Source organism: Prosopis cineraria, unplaced genomic scaffold (genome assembly GCF_029017545.1).
Source record: "Prosopis cineraria cultivar Desert tree isolate PC_DT_omini unplaced genomic scaffold, ASM2901754v1 PC2, whole genome shotgun sequence".
Classification (NCBI taxonomy): Eukaryota; Viridiplantae; Streptophyta; class Magnoliopsida; order Fabales; family Fabaceae; genus Prosopis; species Prosopis cineraria.
In genome coordinates, this window is record NW_026555333.1 from 6,187,948 (window position 1) to 6,205,970 (window position 18,023).

Consider the following 18,023-nt stretch of genomic DNA (forward strand, 5'->3'; position numbering starts at 1 on the left):
AAACTGTAATATTGTCTTTTTAAGACCAGCAGTACGATTCCCCAAAACCAACAAGATAAAACTTCTGCACTGTAAGAAAAGTTGTCAAGAGCATAGTTTCCGAACTCAGAAATAACTTACTCATCTCTAAATAGATAGGAACAAAAGAAGTCAAGAGTTAGATCAGTTTATTGTACAGTGGCAAAAAATCTCCCACCGCTTAAAGTCCAAATCGTGGGCTTTTTAATATTTAAAATCATACAAATTTGATCGAATCCATATAAATATTTTGTTTCCATGGAACTTTTTTCAGAGGTTGGGGTTATTTACTATTAGATTATCTGATGGGCCCAAAAAAAAAAAATTCCTCGAACGTCAAAAATATTGGTAAAAAACTTACCTTTCACAAAGGTGACCCCATAGCACTAGCATATTATATCATGGGAAGGAGTGAAGGACAAGTATCGTCAAGCTTCACCGCAAGAAAATAACAGAAAACAGCAATTGAGATTTTCATTACTCCCAAAAACACTACAAAAAGAAGTGACACCCAGAATTTTGCTATAAACAGATGGATTTCGTTGTAGCAGAGTACAATTTCACATTTGAATACAAGGCCGAATGAAATTGACAGTTCATGGTATACAAGGAAAGCCCACATCAACCTCTCCGGACTTGACACCACTCTCAGGCTTTCTCGTAAAGGAGAACATTTGCTATTGGACGGTATAAGGCAACCACAAAATCTCAAGGCAATGGAAATCCGTCGACCATAGTAATCAAGGCAAGCCAAATTTGGACAAAGCTGACTGGAACAATGTCGAGAAAGCCTCAGATGAACTTTGATCATCAGCTTTAATTTTAATTTGTGACTTGGCTGAAGATGTGTTGATTACACACTCTACAAGAAATGTTGATATTTCTTCTGCTTTTTGAGCAAAGAAAAAGTACTTGAAGTTAGGGGACTGACCCCCTGATGCAATGCAGTGTATCGAATTATCTTTCATGTGCTTGAGTAGTGCATTAGGAGCTGTCAAAGAGGCAACTCCTTGAGGACTCATTGCATATTCCTGCAAAACATCGCCAAAGTTATCTTACAACAAATAATCCCTAATGTTTTGGGGAGAGGCAATGGAGCAAAGATAAAATAAAAAAGAGGAGTCATGTATTCGATAAGGGAAGGGGCCAACAAGAAAGGGTAGAGGGCTACGTCAATGCTGCCAATAAAAAAAAATGAAACTGAGATAATAATTTCCATGAAAACCTGAGATAAAGATACAGGCAGTTGGCGCCATTTCTGCTGAAATGTGCCAGGATCCAATACAGCTTTTGGGTTCAGCCTCAAAGGAGGGGGTGAAGGTGTGGCAGCAGTCACACCAACTGGAAAATCTAAACCAAGCAGATCATCAATTGCCAAGCTAGATGCTGGAGCCTGACCCGACATGCTGGCATTGGTAAACACGAGCTCTCCATGTGATTGTGTAGTTGCAGCGGGGCTGGATGAACTGCTGTAGGATGGAGCACTATAGGCAGACCCATTGCCGCCAAGATCTCTACCATCCTCCTTTTCTGCAGTACTCAGAAGCAAATCCTTGTCATTTGCCTCCACACTCTGGGCTGGAACAACAGTATCGGCAGATTCTGCACTGATAGATAGATTTCCAAGCTCATCTGAAAACTCAAATGGCCCTCTATGTTCCTTATCAGTAAACATGTAAGAAGGCTGCAAGAATTTGTTATTGTAAGTTCAAAGAATTTTGATGTACAATGAACAAGACATCTTTTAGAGATGATTTGTGTCAATTAAAAACCACTTGGAGAGGGTAACTACCTACCTTTTGGTACACGACAGACAGACTATTGAACTCATCAAATATGCGATCTTTAACTTCACTGCTCTGAGTGTCAGCAAAGACCGAAACTGCTTGCTTTGGAGGGTTCACCACTCGCTCTGCCACCGATACATTGTATTGCAGAAGCCTATAATAAAATAGAGCTCTATCATGAACATCCTGCAATTAGCAGTAGTTCATTTAAGATAATGAGAACAAGCAAAAATATAATAATTTCTTTGTCTAGAAAATTCAAAGTAGCAACTATTCACACCTGATGAAAATCTGCGAGACCAGCAGCCAACGCAGCTCCCAATGCTTTCTGAGTCTCGGGTGGTCTCTTAAAGAAACACTTCATAGCCGCAGTAAGAAGATGCAAGCGAACCTGCACAATGAGACAGTTGTTCAATAGACAGACGAGAAAACATAAAGACAAGAATGGAATTAGTATATACATGAGAAGAAAGACCACTAAACCACTGAGAAGTCAGTATTTATTCTTTCTTGTCTGTTTTCCTTAACGGGTAGGTATCTCTTTTTTCGGAACCAACATTGTTTGGAGATTAAAACACAAGGAATATGATGATCATTAACGTAGGATTTGAATTATTCATTAAGGAAGATGAGATTATCCCATTTGTGGTGTATTTTCTGCGTTTTCGTTGGTTTTAAGTTTATTAGGATAGAGGGTTCCAACAGAATCCCATCCAAACCCTCCTTCACCTACAACTGTTCATGCACCTAGCAAGGGTTCTTGTTATTAACAGGAAGTTAGGGACTGCAAAGGCAGGTTAGTTTTATATCTTGCTGTTTCCCCACTAAGATTGACAGTCAGTGGCAGCAGAGGGTTGCAGCATCATAAGGATTCTCAAGTGTCAGTTGAAGAGAATATGGCCGTGATTGTGCCACAAATTTGGCCACATACAGAAAGTTGAACTTGGTAGAGAATTTGCCACAGTACATTGGTAAATTCACAAATAAATCCTACAAACTTCTACAATAGATTTGTCAAAATAAATTTACTACACAGCCAGAGGGAATTTTACAAGCACGCACCAAAAGGAAAACATTCTGTGGGGTGAGAACCAGAAAGCATTAGAGACTCACGGTACAGATTGATATGTATAATGAAGTTATTCTTAGCATCACAAAATCTAAATCCAACCAGGATATACAGTTAAAAAAACAAGCAAGAATCAAATACCCAACTTTATTTCACATAACTTAACATCCAAAAGGAAACTACAAATTTCCCATGCTATAATCAACCAACTACAAACCATCATAAGGCAGGCATACTACCTCAGGGGAATGCTCCTCGTCCCAATTTTCAACTAAACTCTCCAAGGCATAAGGAGCATCTTGCATGTCCTGTGAATATTCCCCTAACATCCATATAAGAGCTGCCTTGGCCTTGGGTTCTTGGACATTTTTGCTACTGATATTCCCAACAACAGCGATACAATCTTGACTCCATTGTGGATATTTTCTTAGCAGATCTTTCACAAGCACCTGTGCAGAACAACTCCGGATAGTATTAATCCATCCTCCATAATTTAGCCAAACTAAAATGGCATTCTTTCCATCTTTTGCTGTAAATAGAGAAAACACTGCACTATAGTTAGGCACAATTCCTAGCATCTAGTGGACAGACTGTCGTGTTTACCAGAGCTTCAGCAGTGACATAGTCCTTTTCCATTTCAAGAAACTGTAGAAGTCGATCAACAATAGCATTGACATCATACTGCTGCAATGCTATCTTCCCAACGGCTCGAATTGACTCCCTAGCAATTGGAATATCAACATTTGCAGCATATTCACATAGTTCCGTCACTGAAATGGACCCAGGAAGGTCAAGCATGAGTCACGCTGAAGACTACATTTCAATTTAGAAAAACATGAGCAAAGGAATTAAGACCATGGATCAGAATATTAAACAAAGATATTTGGCAAATTAATTTTGGTTTTCCCCCTTTCTTTAGGACAGTTCTCGGTGTCAGAGGAAAGACATTGGGAGGAGTTCCTCACCTATCTCATAGGTATTGCTTTCATTTGCCACTGCAGTCAACATTTCAAGTTTCAATTTTTTGACATAAGATGGCTCATTATACTGACAATAGAAGTGTTTGTAGTCTGTGGAAAATATATAAGGTGCACGCATCACCAAGAGGTGCAGGTGGCTTAAAACCGCATAAGATTGTTCTGAACTTCCTGAACTCACTAGAGTTAAGAGAGGAGCTTTAATACGCTCATATACCTATCCCAAAAAAATTGCATCAGAAATCACAGCGCTTCATGTAATTAAAAAAAAAATGATATAAGCAAAAGGAAAATTTAGGAAGACTAAAAAAATCTGCAAAATTACACAATCCAAAACATCGTTTCAGATAAAATCCATCTTTGCCAAGATATCATTTTTTACTAACATAAAATTGGAATTAATTGAAACATGGAGACTGGATAAGGGGCACAACACAGGATAGAAACAGACACAAAAATATCCAAAACATGGGAAATAATTTAATGGTCTCGCTAGCTAAAAGTGAAGTCCTTGTCAAATGCAAAGCATCGCCCATACAGAGGACTTGATGGATCGCAAACTCACCAAAATACAGTTCCTTCTGTAATGTGAAATATAGTTAACTTGAGATAATAACAAGAAACAAGCTAGACAAATACCTGCTGATGAACGTCAGCCATAGACAAAGTCAACTGCAGAAATACTTTAGTAGTTGCCAAGACAACAGCACCATTTGCATGCTGCAATCTATCTTCAAGGAGATTCATGATATCAAATATTTCATTGCTATCTGAGGGAACATACTTGGCTGCCAACTCCAGTACAAGACACTGAGCCCATTCACTGAATTCTTTAATGCTGTATGTAGAAAAATGTAATGAAAGAACCAGTTACAAATGCTGTGCGTGCGCATGAGTGAGAGAGAGAGAGAGAGATGGAGAGAATTCAAGTATGCATTTTACAGTTCAAATGACCAGATTCTGCATAAGCATCAAAACTAGGGTTCTCTTTCACATATGTCTATATACTATAAATCCACGTTTCTTTGAGCACAAAGAACCAGAAAGCACCTGTTACATTATACAGTATATATAAATCAGTGCAGTAGAGAATACATATGAATGCTGTTTCTTTTCTTTCTTTATTCGTGCGTGCTCTAATTTCTTAGTGAAAAGACATTTCTGAGCAGCAGCCTTTCTTAGGGAAAAAAGAAAAGGAGTTTTGCACCAAACTTTATCTAGTAGAGTTCATTAAAATGTCTGAGTAAAGATCTACTAGTAACAGCTTACCGGTTCAGAAGGTAATATACAACTGGCTTGCTAAGCAGAGTTTCTCTCTCCCTGGCTGCTTCCTCGGATGTACTTGCCTCTAAGGTCCAAATCTCTTGTAAAGCAGACAAGCAATTTGCGACCACCTGACGAAACAATGCATATGAAAATTAAAGATAGCAGAAAAGCTAACATAACCACTATAATAAGCAAGGTATAATTTTGTTTAGATGACTGTTATCACTAAAATATAGGGAAGTTGCAATAGATCAGTTGTCTCCATCCTCCTAGTGAAATTTATTCCAGCATAAAGTATAGTAAGCCAGTGCTCTATCCATGATTCATGCCTAAAGAGTTTTTGCTTGAAGGATCATGGCAGAAATATTAAGAACCAACTATGGACCTTCACCGAACAAGCTTTTGTATAAAATGATCCTTGAATAAGAAAAACTGTGGAACTGGCTCAAAGGTATCATTTTGATGATTTTTTTTTAATACCCATCATCATGATTCTCTTTAAAGTTTTTTACTATAATACCCTCTATTAAGCTATATACAAATATATTTTGGTCAAATAATTTGAAAAAGGAATAAATGATAAGGTTTTTTTTTTTTTTTGGGTTTCAAGTATGGTTTGTGCAAATTTGAAAAAAAAAAAAAATAAAGGATACATTTGTGTAATTTCACTAAAAACTCTTGAGTAATTTGTGTGATTTTCTGAAATCCTTAATCATTTGAACTATGTAGACAGTGTTAGGTCTAGGCAAGAGTCTTCGCAATTTAAAGAGAAAAATAAGAAATCATGGCCTAAGCATGACAGTAAGTGGAACTGGCATCGCACCTGAGCATCTGGGTCATGAAGCATCAAATGCTTCAATGTTGATGGAAAATCCGCATCAACACAGGTGGAAGCTGATATATGATACAGCTTCAAAACCCCAATAACTGCCACCATCCTGACATAGCTATTACTGTCCTTCAACCCTGATCCTAATGGCCCAACCAAATACTCCACCAAGTTTGCCACTCTAAGGGAACACAAGCTCCTCAAAGCTAGTCCTCGTATCATCGGATCTTCATCTTTGCAATCTCTTTGTAGAAAGTTGATTGTCAAAAGTGCAAGATCAGGATTGACCCTTGCATAGTTCCCAACATATAGGTAGCACATTTTCTTCAGAACAATATCTGATGCTGCTGAGCACATAACCATCTCACCAAAGAGAGGCGAGACATCAATACCTATTGTCATGTAGGAAATCACCTTCTTAAAGAGCTCCCTCTTGGAATCATCAACACCTGGAGCTCGGCTCCCAGCAAGCTGACGGAGCTGTGATTTTAGATCAGAGACCTCACCTTTCCTGGCCAAATTAATATTGCATGAGTTTACAGACAAGGCATGCCATCAGAAAGAATGGATAATGTACCACAAGAGAACTGTAACAGTTATGGACTGAGAGAAGCATACGCAAATTCCCAAAAAAAGGTTGAGCCGTAATAACTAAAGAACAAATTCAATGGAACCAATACAGTAAATTGATTTTACTATTCCAAACAAGCTTCCAAAATGGAGAAACTGCGGTGATTATCGAATGTTGGCCCTATACTTGGTTGCTATCGAACTTAAAGCATGCAAGTACACCGAGATTAATCAAGCAGTTTATGTATGTGGAGACTACTTAGGACAAGAATTAAGTGGCATGCGACCTTAATGTTCCCGACAGCCAAACGGAAGTTAAGCGTGCACTATTCAATTAATTGAAGATGTGGAATAAGAAGGAACCTAGAGTCAAAATCAACCGAATTTGAAGATATGGAATAGCAAGGGTGCCAATTGCCATGCAATTGCTTCCACTGATGAGTCTAAATTATCAGTTGTTCAATCTAGGATGAAAAAGAGAAGAAAAGTATTCACTGTCTTCTGTGATCTGAGGTTTTATTGGCCAGGATTCCAAGAAACTGAATTCAGATTCAGAGTTGGCATTTCAAAGAGAAATCAGAAAACTCACCCAGATGGTTGCGAGGGCGAGGGAGATCGCTGGGACTGTTGTGGGGGAGCCATAGCCACTCGCAGTTGCGGCACTGCAACGAGCAGTTAGATCTTCGTTGTTGCTCAGATAAAGGAAGATCTAAACCAAAAAATGAACGGAGAGCAATCGTAGTTACTGGTAGAACTTGTATCCTACGAAAATCGGGAACTTTGAGACTTTAGAAGTTAACCCACAAGAAAAATTGAAACAACCCCCACCCCAACTCGAGAGAGCCCATAGACGTAAACGGTGTCGATGTGGCTAGATCTTATTGGCTCTGCCCATTCCGAGCTTCCAACATCACCACGAGAAACGACGACCTTCGTGTTCGACGACGTTTACTCTCAAGGAGTCGAGGTACATATGCACGTCCTACTAAATTGCAAGCAGTACAAGGTCCCGGTAAAAAAATAAAATAAAATAAAATAAACTTGCAAGCATTACAGCTATTGTCATTCTAGAGCCTGAAATTTGAGGGATCAAACTTATTTGGATCAGACTCAGTTGAAGTCAAGTTGATTCAAATTAAATTTAAAGAATTTTACTCATTTTAAAAAGTTTATATAGTCAAATCTGACCCTAACATTTTTAAATTTCAGGTCGGCCTGAATACCCAAAAATTTTTTTAAAACATATTTTTTTAATCAATTTAAATTTTTAAATAATTTTATTAAATATAAAATATTATTTTAACTTGAAAGGAATGAAAAAATAACAATTTATTAACTTTGTAGTTAAATACTTAAGCAGCTCTGTTACTATTTTGTTGTATTATATGCAATTTATTCATAAATATTTCCTTTACTTATAAATTAATATCTTATTTGTTTAAATATTATCCTTATCATGGTTATATAAAGATATTTATAAATTTTAATTAAATTATATTATTTTAATTATCATCAAGTTAATCTTAATTCAACTACAGTTAAACTACTAATTTAAAATCATTGCCTTGATTAGCTCAAAGTTTTTAATAACTATTGGATAAACTATACTTTTTATTTTTAAGAATATGAGAAATATAATTATCATTATATTATATAAAAAAATCATTAATTATGGGTAAAACACTATTTTTTTAAATTTTTTTCTTTAACCTTTTATATTGTTTAAGGCCTATATACAAAAGGTATTTACTTTAGTTTATTCTTAATTTTTAACCAAGTCTAACATGGATAATGATTAAATAATTATTTAAAAATATTATTTTATTTATTATGTTTGTTTAGTAGTAGAACCAGAAATTTGTACATATCCAAATTTATTTTTAAAATTATTTTTAATTTAAAATTAATTATTTTATTTTATAAAAAATATAAAATATATTTTTTGGACAAGAGAATTGTGTACATCACTCAACTTTTTTTAAAAAAAAATTGAGTCCTAAAATATAAAAATTAATATTAAAATATATTTTAATTATTATTTTGAGATATTTTATTTGATTAAAAATAATAAAAATAAGAAAATATAAATATTTTTATTTTTTTTAAAATAACTATAATAATACACTCAAATATATGGTATTTTAGAATAAAATAATATAAAACTTTAAAAATAATTAATATTTATTATATTATATATATTTTTAAAAATGTATTTTTTTCTATTCGAGTATTCGAGTCTATTCGGGCGACCTGAATAGGCCGAATAATAAAAAAATATTATTTTTTTAAGCTTGAGTCTAAATTTTTCGAGCGGATTCAAGTTGGCATATTGAGTTTGGTTCAAATTACTGACTCTATTTTATTTACAATTAAAAATCAATCATTTCTATCTAATTTTCCATCATTCAATTAGGGAACTATGAGCCAAATTTTATTATTTATGTAGAAAATAATTTAAATTTTAAATAGTAACAAGGAATCAATACAGGACTTAAAGCACGAAGAAGTACATACTGCTACTATTAGATTAAGTATCGTATTTGTATTACAAAACAAGTACAAATAATGCTCTATGTTAATTCAAAACAGTGGCAATAAATAGGATTAAGGGTGAATGATTAATTTCACCATTCAACTTTACCCTAGTTACTAGAAATTATAAACTTAATGAATCAATTTTATTTTTTAATATTAAATATTTTCTCTTTCACCATTCTGATATTAAAAACATTTAAAATTTATTAATCATTAATAAGTTTTATTATTTTTTTAAAAAATATAACTTTAGGTCCATGTAATTTACCCGAATTTTGCTATTAATCTTGTACTTTTTTCGGTATTTTTGATTCTTATATTTTTGTTTTTCAGATGGACCTAAAATAATAAAAAATAAAAATACAAGAACTAAAAATATTAAAAAATATAAAGATTAATAGTAAAATATAAGTAAAGTATAAGAATTTAAAATTATATTTTTTTTATTTTTTTATTGTGTTGAGGGTTATTTTTCTCCCATCGATTTTTATTCAAAGCACTAACACCTCAACTTAAATATTTTATAATAGAAAGATTAAAACATGTAATAGGGGGTACCAACTATCAATTAATAGTGAGAAAATAGCATGTCAATGAAACAAAAAAAATTTAAAATTAAAGAATAGAATTGATTAATAATTAAATTTAGGGTCCTCAATGATCTTTCAGATAAAGTTAAAGGATAAAAATAAATCTTTATTTAATTTTAGTATACATGGCAAACGACGTCCCGTTCACCAGTCACTCGGGTACGGCGTAAACGACGTAAATCCACAGACTCGGTGCGTGTGTGGGGGGCCGACCATGGATCTTTCCATGAGTCATAGCATCCAGTGTGGATATGTTAGATATTTACCGTTTGGAGCCACCTTCCTCTAATGCCCCGTCTTCCTCCTCCCGGTGTCGACTCGACTAGGCACGCTTCGCAAATCACGCACGCTAGACCGCGCCACTGATAACAAGCGCTTATAAGTCGACAGAGATCGGAGGAAATGGCTCTGCTTCACCTCCCAAGACTTCGTTCTTCCATTTTATCTTCGCATTCTCTCTCTTCCCACTCCAATCCTTTCACTGGCCACAAGCTTCCCTGCAAAAATTACTTCTTTATCAATACTCGCGCCGTCTTTTCTGCACCCAAATCCACCCTCACCACCTCCGAACCCATACCTATTAGTCACTTCCCCGATACTCCGGTCGAGAACCACGTAGAATTTTCACTAGAGAAGCTTTTTGTGCCCCCAGACACCGATGTCTCGTTCGATAGTGCTAACTTGAGCACTAGAATTTTGAAGGGGTCTAACATAGTGCTTAGTAAGTACGCGAGGGATGCACAGGTAGTGCAAGCCGAATTTGTCAAAAGTAGTGTAAGAACTGAGGATTGCCCTTCTGATGGGCTTCCTGAATTTGCTCTTGTTGGACGATCCAACGTGGGAAAATCTTCATTGCTCAATTCGCTCGTGCGGCGCAAGAAGTTGGCTCTAACATCAAAGAAACCCGGTGAGTGGTAAATGCACTGCTCCGTTTCAAGTTCTTGTACTAGTAAATAATTCATTGCTTGCTTATTGAACAAACAGAACATGAATTTTTGTGTTTTTATATAACAAATTTCAACTTCAAATTCATGGCTAGGAAGAGAACTGAATAGTTCGGTTGGTTATGAAAGAATAGGTGCTAACTTCACAATCAATTTTCTAACCAGCATATTTGTTTTAAAGTATACGAAACCTTGATCAATATGAGAGTGAATTTCATGTTCTTAGAGAGTGGGTTTCCAAGAATCCAACCAGGACATCCATTCAGTGGCGTATGTAACGTACGAACTGATGAATATATTCTATGATTATCCTAAGGTTGCTATGCTGAAAGTAAAATTTGTGGACTCCCATGATTAACGTGTAAGCTTTCATTTAGGTTTATTGATAGAAACATTTGGAATCTTAGTGTGATTATTTCATGAATATTAATGGAATCTTCGTCTGATATTCAAGTGAATTTTTGATAATACTTTCTCTACCCATCAACAGTTTCATTCTCAATGATGTTCTTTCTGTTCGTTATGTTCAAAGATTTGACGTGATTTATTTGGGGGGAAAAATAAAACATTTCATTCTGTGATTTATGTAATATCAGGCATGAAAAAGAAATTAGAACGGTCCCTTGATTAGATAGTACAGAGGATTTAGACAACCCAGATGTTCAAACCATTATATGCATGATATTCTGTCATTATTCATTTTGGGAGCATTAAAATTGGAAATTTAAGGTGCAAATTCTCTTCAGCGAAGGTTTAACATGAACTTGAATCATTAATTCTGTTGAGGTGGATGAAAAAGGAAAATTATTTTGAACTTGTTGGTCATTGACTTTCGTCTGAACTATGTGCCCGCTAACAATTTTTAACTCTATAATCAAATATTTTAGGTAAGACACAGTGCATCAACCATTTTCGGATCAATGATACCTGGTATCTGGTTGATTTGCCTGGATATGGGTATGTCTTCTATATATACTCACTTCCTCCATACTTTCTGTGTTGAAGATTGCAGTCCTTTTCTATATGCAGTTGAGATTGTGACGGATTATGATGGGGACAAATTAATATGATCTCTGAACAGTATTTATAAGGTTTGATTATGCTAGACTCTGGGCAGAATGATCTCTTTGGGTTCTTGTGTCCCACTTGTTTATGGTTGATGCATAAATATACTTTTGATCTCTCTAGCTTAGCAAATTTGTCAATTTAGTCACCTTTGATTCGGAATGCTGCATGTCCACCTCCTTGTTCTCATGTCGCAATCAGATTCCATTGGTTATAGCCTCTTTCATTGCAAATGGATAATGGAAATATAGTGCCATGGGATGGCACTGATCTGCTAATGTAGGCCCTTCTATTGCATTAATGGAGTCTTGAATCTGCACCATGTCATCCAAGTGTGACATGGCAATTCTACATCACCTTAGTTTCTAATTGGTTGATTGTTGACAGTGGTGCTTAGTTGCACTGGTTCAAAGGCTACCCTTGGGAGGCAACTCATTCACACCTTTTGCTCCACTTCTATTTGACAGTTTATCTATACTTTGGCCGGTCTTTTTCCTTTCTATCTATCTTTTTTACCCAAACATTCTTGTTTGTACTGTTTCTCCAAGTCTTTAACTAATGAAAAAATTGATACGTAGCTGGAGATAACTATTTGCCATTTTGTTCTATTGAATAGGTATGCTGCTGCTCCTCAGGAGCTTAGAACAGATTGGGCAAAATTCACTAAGGATTATTTCCTTAACCGATCAACTTTAGTTTCAGTATTCCTTCTAATTGATGCTAGCATTCCTGCAAAACAAATTGATCTCGAGTACGCCAGCTGGTTGGGTCAGAATCAGGTATGTATCTATCTTCCTTCACTGGTCAAATGAATGAATAATTACTGAAGTTAGATGCTTTAAGTCAACCATTAAATTTAAACCTGCGGATGTTCTAAATTCTGTTTCTATGAATGCCTGAATACTTCCAAAACCTGATTGACATAGCACGACCTTGTTGCTTTGTTTTGCTCATCTTCATCTCCCTTCCTTTACCTATTTTGGATCCCACCACAGACACTCCGCAGCTCTGGTAGATTTTTTTATATAAAAATAGTTGACCAATACATATGAGCTACTTCCATTGCCTGCCATTCTGAGAGTATCACAGTCACATTTAGACTTTGACATGTATGCTGCTGAAACCACCTCTCACATTTTCTGTATTTTTTGTGACATCTATTAGAGGTCTGCCTTTGCTCTGCTGCTACTCTATATGTAGGGGAAAATGGAAAATATAAGAACCTGTTTGTATTGAGTAGAGCAATGTAAGTTGGCTAATAGGAGTTGTGCTATCTTCCGTTTCAGATTCCGATGACATTAATCTTCACCAAATGTGACAAGCGAAAGAAGAAAAAGAATGGAGGCAAAAGACCAGAAGAAAATGTGAACGATTTTCAGGAGCTGATTCGAGGTTTCTTCCAGACTGTGCCGCCATGGATAATGACTAGCAGTGTCACTAATCAGGGTCGTGATGAGATACTACTCCATATGGCCCAACTACGAAATTACTGGCTCAAACACTAGGTGCATCAATCTTTGCCATATCTTCTTCCTGCCAACTGGTCACAGACTCAACATGCCGTGGATTTACGTTTTGATGTCAGCAAAAGCTTGTGTTTCTAACAAGAGAGATGGATTCAAATTGAAATAGCATGTTATGTTGTACCAAGAAATTGATGAAATGCATTTAAAGAAGCCACAAAAAGTAGCAATCATTTTTTGATTTTGCAGATAGGCATGTTTCTGAACTAAAGAAATCCTATGGACTATGGAGGGAGGTTTGAGGTTACAGGCAAATTCATGCATAGGCAAATAATTGCTGTATTGACCATGCACCTTCAGGTCCTGTTCAAGTGACAGGGAGGTTAGCCGGAGAATACTAAGCAGCAAAGCTTTGTCCCTTCCTCTGAAGATCTTTGCAACGACAGAATCTATTTCCAGCTATCTGTTTTCTTTTTTAAATGTTAGATATATGCATGTTGTAGTTTCTAATTGTCGGTGTTCAGAAAATCAGTTCATTGGATTTTATATTAGGAACTGAATCCACTCCCAACGCTTAATAAGAGGAAAAAGAAGAATCAATTGTGGAATCCTATGGCTAACATTGATAACGCAATGAGCTAAAGCTTGTTTAGGACGATAATTCCATGAATAAGCCCAAAAAAAAAAAACCAAGAGATTTAAAAATCCTTAGGAGGCAACCCTGGTACCTGGACTACACGCACAACATATAAGCAACCATCCATGGATGTGTTATGAAGCTGTTGCGAGTTGAAGGATTTCCCTCCTCAGTCTCTTTTTTTTTACTTGGAAAAAAAAAAAGACCAAATCGGAGTTGCAGATCCGCAAGGCCCGATAAATAGAATTTAGGAAGAATGACAATAAAGTCCCCAAACTAGGACTTTTTGACAGTTAAATCCTTCACAAAATTTTCTAAAAGTAAGTTGTAAATATTAATCTCAACACATGCGAATAGAGAGTTATATTTAAATTTTAAATATTTTATTTAAAATTTTTATTCTTAAATTTGTAATTATTTGAATCAGTATATGCAATTTATTATGGAAAAATTGTTGGAAGTGTCATAAACTCCGAAGACTTTAATATCATTTTTCCTGGAATTTATCATCACTGACACTGAACCTAATGTCTGCTTGCTACGAAGGATAACAGATTATAATGCTGCTTTTAAAGGCACAGTGAATTTCGCTGGCACGTCATGTAAATGTATTGTTAAAAATATAAGATTTTACATCCAATCCAATTGCGGGGATAGCTCAGTTGGGAGAGCGTCAGACTGAAGATCTGAAGGTCGCGTGTTCGATCCACGCTCACCGCAAAACGCAAGTTTTTATTCCGCACTGCCTTTCCCTTGAAAGAATAATGAGTTTTTGAATGCAGCCCAGCATAAATGAAACATGCACCTGACTCCCCCCCCCCCCAACCAACCCCATGCTTTTGTTGCATTTGGTTAGCAGCTGAATGATTCAAAGGAGTGATATTAAAATTGTGAGAGGAGAAAAAGTAAAAGTAAAACATGGATGTACGAGGCAGCAGCTAGGTAGCGAATTAGGAGCATTAAGCAAGATCAAATAATGGCCAGAGGGTACAAAAACCTTGATAGGTGATACAGACTGCCCCAGTAGGTTTTAAAAAAAAGAAAATTTTGCACGTTCGTCTTTTCACTTTTGAAATCACCACGCCTCAGACACACTGGTACAACATTATTCACTGCTGCATATTTGCAAAGATTCACTGTCTGCCAACTCATCTGATACATATCTCCAATATTTCATCTTCCCTTCCACCATCAACATCGTCCACACAATCAAAACCTAATCATCTTATACCAGTTAATATATTGTTGGTGGGCCCATTTTGAATGCGTGATATGATTAAGCACGAGGAAGGTGGTGCTGTCTTGAGCTATGATTTCTAAACGAGGCAGCCACTATTATAAAATAGACTTTTTACATTATATTTTTAGGCATTTTCACATCACAATTAAAAGAGACATTATATTGAGTGACTTAGAATAATAGCTTATTCACGTCACAAATACCTATGACATAAAATATCATAAACCACATACCCTTTAATAATAGGTGAGGTGGTTTCTATAAAATTTACGTCCCCCCTTATAGGTGGTGGACATGATTTATAAAGAAACTACATCCCCCTCTAATGAGAGAGACGTGGTTTCTCATTGCCTAGTTCATAGATTGAGAAACCACATCCCTCTTGATATAGGGGGACGTGGTTTCTTAAGAATCCACACCCCCTATGGTATAGGGGGATGTGATTTCTCATCTAATTCACAAACCACGTCCCTTTCTACTTATAGGGGGATGTGGTTTTTAAAATTTTTTATATATAATTTATATTTATTTTACAATTAAAATAGAATCTGTCAAAATATGTTATAAAAACAGTCAATTCATCTAACAAAAGTTTAATAAATAGCAATTCATTTACAACCATTTATACATTATCACAACAAAATACACCAAATGTAATGGAAAAACAAAACGATTGCACCTATAATTATATAATTATAAAATTATTTAAAATAATAAGTACATACTTTCATGGGCTCAAACAAAATTTAAGCATCATAATATCATATATATAATGTAAAACTAAAATTAATTGATCATATTCTTAGGTCAAAACAAAAATCACATTTTACGTGGAGACTTGTACAAGAAAATAAAAAAACAAGGAAAAAAAATACCTGGAGAGAAGAGAAGAGATCCTTAGTCGTGAGTGGCTGGGTTTCTTCGTCCACAGAGCTGCCGAGAGAGACAGAGACAATGAGGAAGCCGGGAGATGAGAGATAGAGAGTGAGGGAGGGAGCTAAGAGATGAGAGACAAAGACAGGGAGAGCTAAGAGAGAGAGTGAGGGAGGGAACTAAGAAAAGAGAGACAGAGAAAAGAAACGAGAGAGCTAAGATAAGGGAGGGAATTGAGATGAGAGAGGGAACTACGAGGGAGGGAGCTAAGACAAGGAGCTGCGAGGGAGACAAAAATAGAACACAGGGAGCTGACACACTAGTTTTAAAAAATAAAAAAATGAGTATACACGAAATTCAAAATTTCAATATATTATACGTTTCTCTCCTAGAAGGGAGACGTGGATTTGAGAATCCACATCCCCTAGAGGGGAGGGGGAAGTGGATTTAAGAATCCACGTCCTCCTCTCAATTTGGGGACGTGGATTCTTTAAAATTTATTTCATCTAATTTATGGGAGATGTGAATTCTTAAATTTACTCCTCTCTTCTATCTGTGTGATGTTAATTTGTTTTTTTAAATTTCATTTTCAAAATGGGACGTGAATTAGGGTAATAGAAAATCTTTTTTTAGTAGTGAGCAGACGCAGTATAGCTTCCAGTGCTGAGCTAAACATTGCAAAAGAAAATTAAGAGCAAGTACGTTGTTTTATGGAAGAAAGTGAGAGAGAGAGGATTGAGCTTTCTTTTTACTTGTTTAGGTCAAGATAGGAAGTGTATCTATCATGGAATCTTACATCAGATAGAAGAGATCAGTTTCGGTCTGCTGATTAATTAAGAGCATTTGCAAGCCTCACTTTAATCACTATATATACAAATATAAAGAAACAAAGCGGCCGTGTACGTGACGGTCTATATATGGCCATGGATTTTGATTGAGAACTTCAGGGTGGGTCCTCCGCTCTAACATCATAGTTATAAATAATATATAATGTTTTCTAATTAAGTAAAAAGATAAGTGGTTGAGACTGCCATGTTCTTCTCTTGAATGTTCAAATACATGCAAGACTCGGAAAAATCACCGGAACATGGATGTGAGTATACACAGTGCTGCAGCTTTAATTAATATCGTCAATTTTTTCTAGTCTTAATTAGTAAGAAATGGAAAAATAAGTAATCTGCTTTTTCAATAGTCAATTAAAACTGTTCGACACAAAATCTAGATATCTATATGTACAAAGCTGGGCGCGCACCTGATACATTGTTGTGGGTAAATATTTTTGTGGGATTTAGTTAGAACAGTGGGTCAAATCCAACTATAGATATAGATAATAGATATCCTCAAATAACCAAGACACGAATTCACTTGGAAACTTAGATGCGTCAACTTCATAAAGCAGAATAGATTTCGTAATGGAAACAAATAATTGATCTCCGAGAAAAATAATGAATGATTAAATCAGCGGCGACTTTATTACATATTAATGGAGTTACGGAGATTGACTTGCTGTTGTGACAGACATTCCAATGAACGAGAAAGCAATCATTAATTCCAGCCCCTCCTGTCTCCAGATCTTTCGAGTTTATCTACGAAACATATCTATGATTGACAACAATAAATTACTTAATTACAATCAAGAACCAATTACATGTAAGATGGAATTAAATCATGAATGAGAAAAAAAGAATAAAAAGATGGTCCACATGAAGGCAGCATGCATTTATCAGAAGCGTTGGGGGGGGGGTGATGAATAAATTGGACCACAGAGAATTGAAGGCTGTTAAGGTCATGAAAGCATAATATGATGATGGTTCAGAGAAATTCAGATTAAACAGGTTAGTCTCCATGTGCACCGTGTGTACCTTCCTTGTGAATTGCCCTATCATCATCTTTGTGGGTGTTATCCACCTTATAGCAGCAGGACCACCTTGTGTGTGTGTGTGTGTGTGTGTGTGTGTGTGTGAGATACATGTATGTAGTTGTTACGTTGCTCTTCCCAAGTGATGTATATATATATATATATATATGCTTTCTCATGCTTTTTATGTCCGATTAATTGACCTCTCGCCACAAACACGCATACATCTCATTAACATTATTCACGTCCCTCTTAAATTTAAAGCCAGCTGACGGGGCCTCGCCATTTGTACTTCTCTCTAT

General features: G+C 35.8%; 2 protein-coding genes and 1 non-coding gene across 3 annotated transcripts; 2 read left to right on the forward strand and 1 right to left on the reverse strand.

Annotated features, from left to right (window-relative positions):
• Positions 1-467: 467 nt before the first annotated feature.
• Positions 468-7,432, reverse strand: LOC129298961 (beta-adaptin-like protein A). Its single transcript, XM_054937401.1, has 11 exons — positions 7,106-7,432; positions 5,941-6,457; positions 5,121-5,245; positions 4,491-4,689; positions 3,840-4,068; positions 3,478-3,644; positions 3,114-3,323; positions 2,086-2,196; positions 1,815-1,991; positions 1,244-1,702; positions 468-1,049 (listed from the first exon to the last, which is right to left on the reverse strand). The coding sequence occupies exons 1-11, from the start codon at positions 7,156-7,158 to the stop codon at positions 759-761; spliced, it is 2,538 nt and encodes an 845-aa protein (XP_054793376.1). The 5' UTR covers positions 7,159-7,432; the 3' UTR covers positions 468-758.
• A 2,457-nt stretch (positions 7,433-9,889) lies between these two features.
• Positions 9,890-13,575, forward strand: LOC129299026 (GTP-binding protein At2g22870). Its single transcript, XM_054937476.1, has 4 exons — positions 9,890-10,548; positions 11,473-11,542; positions 12,267-12,429; positions 12,937-13,575. The coding sequence occupies exons 1-4, from the start codon at positions 10,044-10,046 to the stop codon at positions 13,153-13,155; spliced, it is 957 nt and encodes a 318-aa protein (XP_054793451.1). The 5' UTR covers positions 9,890-10,043; the 3' UTR covers positions 13,156-13,575.
• Positions 13,576-14,397: 822 nt separating this feature from the next.
• Positions 14,398-14,470, forward strand: TRNAF-GAA (transfer RNA phenylalanine (anticodon GAA)). Its single transcript has one exon. It is a non-coding gene; the product is annotated as a tRNA-Phe (tRNA).
• Positions 14,471-18,023: the final 3,553 nt, after the last annotated feature.

What these genes read in the sequence shown, in the direction of transcription:
- LOC129298961 (XM_054937401.1), bottom strand. Translation starts at nt 7,158, where the DNA reads ATGGCTCCCCCACAACAGTCCCAGCGATCTCCCTCGCCCTCGCAACCA. An exon ending in GTATATTACCTTCTGAACCG is followed by an intron (nt 4,690 to 5,120) that starts GTAAGCTGTTAC and finishes TTCTACATACAG; the next exon opens with CATTAAAGAATTCAGTGAAT. An exon ending in TGGCTGACGTTCATCAGCAG is followed by an intron (nt 4,069 to 4,490) that starts GTATTTGTCTAG and finishes TTTTTGGGATAG; the next exon opens with GTATATGAGCGTATTAAAGC.
- LOC129299026 (XM_054937476.1), top strand. Translation starts at nt 10,044, where the DNA reads ATGGCTCTGCTTCACCTCCCAAGACTTCGTTCTTCCATTTTATCTTCG. An exon ending in GTTGATTTGCCTGGATATGG is followed by an intron (nt 11,543 to 12,266) that starts GTATGTCTTCTA and finishes TCTATTGAATAG; the next exon opens with GTATGCTGCTGCTCCTCAGG. An exon ending in GCTGGTTGGGTCAGAATCAG is followed by an intron (nt 12,430 to 12,936) that starts GTATGTATCTAT and finishes CTTCCGTTTCAG; the next exon opens with ATTCCGATGACATTAATCTT.